Source organism: Micromesistius poutassou, assembly GCF_964030765.1.
Source record: "Micromesistius poutassou genome assembly, chromosome: 1".
Taxonomy (NCBI): domain Eukaryota; kingdom Metazoa; phylum Chordata; class Actinopteri; order Gadiformes; family Gadidae; genus Micromesistius; species Micromesistius poutassou.
The window spans coordinates 1,595,226-1,602,098 of record NC_140271.1 but is presented as its reverse complement, the minus strand read 5'-3'; the positions used below and the strand labels follow the sequence as shown (position 1 = coordinate 1,602,098).

General features: G+C 41.4%; 1 protein-coding gene across 1 annotated transcript in view; it reads left to right on the top strand.

Annotated features, from left to right (window-relative positions):
• The window catches only part of LOC311381543 (protein shisa-8-like), a gene marked incomplete at both ends in the record, with an annotated part of 87,093 nt that overhangs the window by 75,542 nt on the left and 4,678 nt on the right, over window positions 1–6,873 (top strand). Inside the window, one exon of the mRNA XM_084488466.1 lies at window positions 1,679–1,795. Coding sequence (XP_084344592.1) covers window positions 1,679–1,795 — 117 coding nt within the window. The remainder of the gene's footprint in view (window positions 1–1,678; window positions 1,796–6,873) is intronic.

Here is a 6,873-nt window from a genome sequence, read left to right as displayed (position 1 = left end):
ACATTTTTTTTAACTCTGTGTGTTTGCATTTCTCCATTTAGTTTTTATCCCGCGTGTTCGCTATGTGCATCTCTGCCTACAGTGGTTGTTGCTAGATCGGGGCAACCATGTGAATCTGCATATGAAACAGCTATGCAAATGCTCAGCACTTCATTTTAGTTTACTGCATCAGCATTACCTAACTCAGCACTGAGAGTGCTAGTGGTTTCAGCTAACCAACATCTCTTTACTACTAAAGGACACCTCAATGCTATGTTCTATATCAGGCAGAACGCTAGCTGAATAGCGCTGTTTGTGTCAGTTATGTCTTTCAACACATTAAATGTAAAAAAAACCTTACTGTCAACATTTAATCAATAATTTCGATTATACCGTAATTAAACACCTCGACTGGATATCTTTTTGACCTCATGTAGGCCACACTCACAAGCCAGTAGGCCTACATCCTTACATTACAATAAACCAACACAAACAACCATTAACAGTGCACATTCTCACCTATGTGACAACGCATGTGGTTTGATTGGCTTTCCCGAGGCTACTGTTCCCAGATCTCTGCACACACTGGGAAGAGGCATCCAAAGAGCTGGTCAGTCCAATGGTAGGATTATATACAATCCTTGTATCCGTTTGGTGTCAAAAGGACACCCATAGACCCATGGTGTTGCGTCGGTAATGAACACGAGTTGAACCCTTGTCCTCTCCCGTTAATCCCCACTCATTTGGGACTCTACCGATACCAGACAGAGAGAACAAAAATGTACATGGAAAAGGCATTGTTGTGAATTTGCAATTCATTTGCGTGCGAGAAATGGAAGCCATCAACCTCTGCATCGAGTCTTTAAATATTCATGCACACCTTCTTAATACGCTGGTGATGTTTCTCTGATCTCCCATTTGAGTGGGTGATAAATATCTTATACGAGACATGCTTCCAGCAGCTCTGCCCTTCTTTTTTCCAGAGGACCCCGCAGCACATTTCCTGCTCGGAATTATACATTAGAGAGCTGTGCTCAGTGCACACGTGCATGCTCGTGGCCATATGCACGGCCGCATATCATATGTTAGAGACCCGGTGTGTGTGTGTGTGTGTGTGTGTGTGTGTGTGTGTGTGTGTGTGTGTGAGACACTTTTTTTGACATCACTACCTTGTTGACAGTGTATCATACAGGTATCATTTTTAACACATGAGTCCATGTCTGTGGACATTTTGAAATGTCAGATTATGTCATCTAAACATAACAGCTGTTGCCACAACATCATCTGTATGTGTATGTGTATGTGTCCATGTGTAGTTAAACTGTATTTTAATATATGCGGTACAAGTGTGTACGTTGTACTATACACATGTTGGTCATGCTATTTTATGGCTAGTTTGTGGCTAGTTCACCTTTGGTAACTCAAATAATTCTCTCTCTCTCTCTCCTCTCTCTTACCCTCCCCCTCTCCCTCTTATACTCCCTTTCTCCTCTCTCTCTCTCCCCTCTCCCTCTCGCTCTCTCTGACTCTCTCTAACTCTCTCCCTCTCATTATTTCTCTATGTATCTCTTTCCCCACTCTCTCATTCTCTCTCTCACTCTCCCCTGCTTTCTCTCTCTCTCTCTCTCCCCCTCCTTCTCTCTCTCACTCTCTCTCTCCCTCGCTCTCTCCCCACTGCTCCTCTATGTCTCTCTCTCAGATCATAACCACCTGAACAATGCAGCTTTGCCCCCTCTGGGTCCTGCCATGGCGCTGTCCCATCCCCACAACAACCTGGGCATCGGCTTCAACAAGTACACATCCCTCAAGGCTGTGGGTGAGTGGACAAAACTCTTGCGCACACACACACACACACACACACACACACTGCAGCCTCTCCAGCTTCGGCTTGTGGGAGTTTACAACGTTGCTGATTGGATGTGCTTAAATGACGAAAAATTGAATTCACCACGTGGATGTGGATTGTTCAAAAACATGATTGCACCAAGCAGTATTTTGCATTAAGTTAAACAAATCAACTCCCACCTATTTTGTGGTGCCGTATGTCTACACGCTCACCCAAGCTGTCCCGTGATCCTTTGCACCACGGAGTTGGGCCAGTCCCTGGCTGTAAAGCAGAGATTGGACACGGGCCATGCACATTATGATCAGAGTGAGCGATGACCACACCGAGAATTTGGATCTCGTGACAGGGTTGTGGTGTATGACAGACACATCGTACCAATACCTATTCACAATTCATTCAACACGTTATCCAAAGCGACTTCATAACCATATTACATTACATTTATTTAGCTGATGCTTTTGCCCAAAGTGACTTACAATAAGGGCATTCAGCAATAAAGATATAGCCCCAAATGTGCAACAATCTTTGCAGTACACAAATTCATATGAAAGGATTTGCAGGTATACATATCCATAAGGATAAGGTAGGGGCTGGGGCATTGTGGCTCACGGATGACAGGCCGTGGGGGCACACAGAGCTGTCCCATAGAAAATGTCTCAGCCCTGACATATTTTGTCCCCACCAGTGACAAAATGAAAATAGTACGCGCCCTTGCTTATATATTACTGCAGTCGAGCTCAGCACAGAGCCATTTAGTTAATGGCTTTGTGATGGCAGCAGCACTCCCACATTCACCCACCAATTTTGAGATACAGTTACCATTCAGAGAGCGCTGCCTTGGATTTATAATGTCACCGCTTGCATCCATTTAAAACCCAACTGAATTATACAAGAGCTTAATGGATAAATAAGAATAACGGAAAAAATGAAATGGGAAAACAAGGCATTGGTCTGTCTTAGCATTGTGGTTTACAAGGAATACCTCTCTGTGTTGTTGGTACAATATATATTTATATATATATATATATAATAAATGCAATTTGGTGGGAGCTTTTTACCAAAGCATATTGTTGTTAGTGTATTTCTTGTTAGCATGGGGTGGTCCCAGTGGGAATTGAAACCTAAATCCTGCCAGTGTTGAGGCCATATTCTGCCAGGACCAGTTTTTCGATTTTTAGATACAAACAAACAGTTCAGTCCTTGATTGATTTTTGATTGCAGATCTGTATTTACATTTCCTACTCCATTCAATTTTAATTTGTCTATTGATAGAGAGTATTCAAATTCATATCCTCATGTCACATACAAAGACATTAGCTGTTTTGTGTGCGTGCATGTCTGTGTGTGTGAATTGTGCAATTTCTCTGCTCAATTAGTCCGTTCAGCTGTGCTAACTGAGGATAATCAGCATCTTACGTTGATCCCTGATTGAAACTCTAAAAATGCTTTCAACTGTTCCTTCCTTCTTACGTCATTAAAAAAGAAAGAATTTACAAACACGCTGGTTTTGATAGCTATCTTCCTTTAGCAAGCAGAATTCACAGTGTTTTTTATTTGACTCCGATCCAAAGTCTGTTTGAACCCCTATATATCCACCATCTATCAGTAAGTGTCCTTTTGCAAGATGGGCCTTTATCTACATTCTCCTTGATAACATCCATCCAAAAAATGCATTGCTTTGGAAAAACTTTTCAACTTAAGTGTGGATTCATCGTCAGTTCGATTTAAGTTGAAATACCGGCTACTTCCAGTCATAACTGAGTTTCAGAGGAAAGGCCATCTGAATGGCTCCAGAGGTGGTTGTCTTAACCACTTTACAATTGCTTATTATATTATATTTAAGTTGCAGAAATAACACCCAGTTCCTGAACTGAAAGCAGCGGTCATAATATCATTGTCCCCGGCAATTTATAGCTGTTATTGATCGGCTTGAACTGCAAATCAATATAACAGCTAACTGACAGCAGATGCTTATACTTAGAGAAAACAAAACATGTGTACTACGTAAATGGTGTTCAATTCAGAGGGCCATTTTATTCCGGATTACTACTGTCCCTTAGCCTGGAAATCCAGACCCACACCTAGAAAGCTGTAGGATCTGGCAACGAGTAATGAAAATGGCCCAAATCGAGGGGCGGCACCAAGCATGCATTTGAAAATATCACTGCACACAATTGGACTACGACCAATCAGAAGAATACAAGGGGTGATGTATCCAGACCAGCGGCGCTAACCAATAGATAAGACTCTTGCCGTATCCGGTTGGTAAAACAGCAACGCTTTTGGCACGCCTATATCAGATAGACTCGCTGAGCAAATTCAAAGTGTGCTCTCAGGGTAACTGTCCCTAGTGGAATACCCAAAACGCTTGTTTTGGGTATTCCATTAGGGACTGTACTTTTCACATAAGTACTGTTAATTCTAGCATATGGAAAATATAAGTTTACCCATAATGCCGTACAAGTTCAAGCTCAATTCAAGATCAATTGTTTTTGCTCAGGTCAACGGTTCCCATCCAAACTGTCTCTGTTTTAAGTCATACACTACACCGTTAACTTTACACTGCGGCCTGACACATATGTTTGGATATGACAAAAAACATGACAGCCTATTATAATAAGGCCAAATACACACATTAGCGCCACACTTTTAATGGGTCACAAGTGACTCGGTGCAGAGTGACAGAACATGTCTGAACAGCAGACGGTCAAACACACTGGCTACTGCCCTGAGGCTGCAATGCAGCCGGACACACACACACACACACACACACACACACACACACACACACACACACAGACGTGATGCACATGAATGCACACATACATACGCAAACACAAACAACCTCACACCATGCACATGCAGACATACACAGACAAACATATGTATGAGAATTTGTACAGCGAGCTTGTCATTATTTTTGCAATAATGACTGGATCAATGTACATTATCGTGTTTCTTACATGGCTACTTATTAAAGAAAAAAATCAACCCGTCAAATTATATAGTCAGGATTCATAGCAGCAGTCTGCTATTTAAGCAATATCAAACGAGAGAGTTTGCATACAGAATATCATCAGCTCATAAACGTTTTCTGAACATTAACTTTCTACTTTGTCCAGGTCTACACAATATCCCATGCAAGCTACTTTTATTTGTATATTTCCTTTTATTTTGCAACCAGTCAAAAAGGAGTCTGTCACTTTGGTGTCATGTGTGATTCTGAACAGCTTACGATTGTTAATGAATATAATGGTTCATATAAACACCTGTAGAGCGGAGGGATACATGTAGCTATAATTAAAAGTGCACCTGCTGTTATACTCTATTTCCTGCTGTTATACTCTAGTTGAATGCCTCTTGTCCAATCAAATTCCTTGGTCGGCAATAACTGTTGTATAATCAGATAAAACAGACCCTGGAATGCCTTCATTGAGCAATCAAAATTGAGTATTCAACAAAGCTGTGTAATAAATATAGCCTATGTAAACACATCCTTACCATACTGTCTGTGATCTCAGCACTGAAGACAGAGAAGGTTGCAGCAGTGCTGATGAGACATGACATGCAAACATGTACTCTTTTAATCATAGTACTTGAGAAAGAAGGAAAGTAGTGTTCTTTTGATCATAGAAGCCTAAATGTACAGTTGGTCTTATCCACACTATCTTTCCTTCTCTGAAGGACTTTGATGAGATTGATTCAAAAAGAGCCTGCAAATGTGGAGCGGAATAATAACTAAATTATCTTAACTAATTTAACTTAATACCCTAAATAACTAGCTAATCAACAAACTACCTGAACTAGTTAAAAAGCAAGCTCACTAAATAGCTTAACAGCAAGCGCACTTAACTATCTTACAGTAATGGCAAGATAAGTGAACTAAACAGCAACGCAGCAGTTAAACACATGGCTGTGAAGCCAGTGAGGTGGAGAAACAGCTGAGCCAGTAGGAACTTTGGTCACAAATGATGTTTGAGTTTCTCTGACTTTTTTTTTCTCAAGTCAGACCCACTCACTCCCAGAGGGTAGCAAAGGGGTCATTGTGTGGAAGCACCAGAGCTTAGACCAGAGGATTTGTGGTCTTTATTCTTGTAAGAGTCCCACTTTTCTGAAAGCCGTCGCAGTACCTTTAAATAAATAAAAGTCACAGCGAGAACAGCACTGTACTATATCACTTGATCATTTTCTCGCTTTCTCTTTAGTTCTCTATCTTTGTATCTCTGTCTTATAAATGTCTCCCTCACAACACACACACACACACACACACACACACACATACACACACACACACACACACACACACGCACACACACACACACACACACACACACATACACATACACACATACACACATACATTTCAAGCAAGCATAGATAATTCAAACTCTAATATATATTATAATTTTCTTTCATTTACTTTTTTGGTGCATTTCTTTCAAGTTGTCTTTTTGTCCTTTCCGTCATTATTTTAAGCAAAATATTATTCTATCACAGAAATGTTGACTACCCTCTTTCTATCCCCAAAAAAGAATCATCTAATATCACTGCCAAATGCCAACACCTGAACCCTTACTGCTAGTGCACACACACACACACACACACACACACACACACACACACACACACACACACACACACACACACACACACACACAGGTGAGTTATGTGTGAGCCCTCTCCAGCCAGTCTAGTGAAGCAGCCCACCATGGTAGTGAGGACCCCCACTGGGGGAGGACAAAGTCAAGGATAGGACACGCTATGGTCTGGACCGGCTATAGTCCTGGCAAATCCTGGTCCGACCTGTGCCAGATTTAACCAGCCGAGACGACAACTGAGTCATTGTGAAGTCTTTTTATGCCCCACTTAGCCACTCTTCGTCACTGTGTTACTATACTACGATACAAAATATTGGTTAGATATTATAGTATAACTTAACCCTGACTTCAAAGCATAGGGAAATTGTGTGTGTGTGTGTGTGTGTGTGTGTGTGTGTGTGTGTGTGTGTGTGTGTGTGTGTGTGTGTGTGTGTGTGTGTGTGTGTGTGT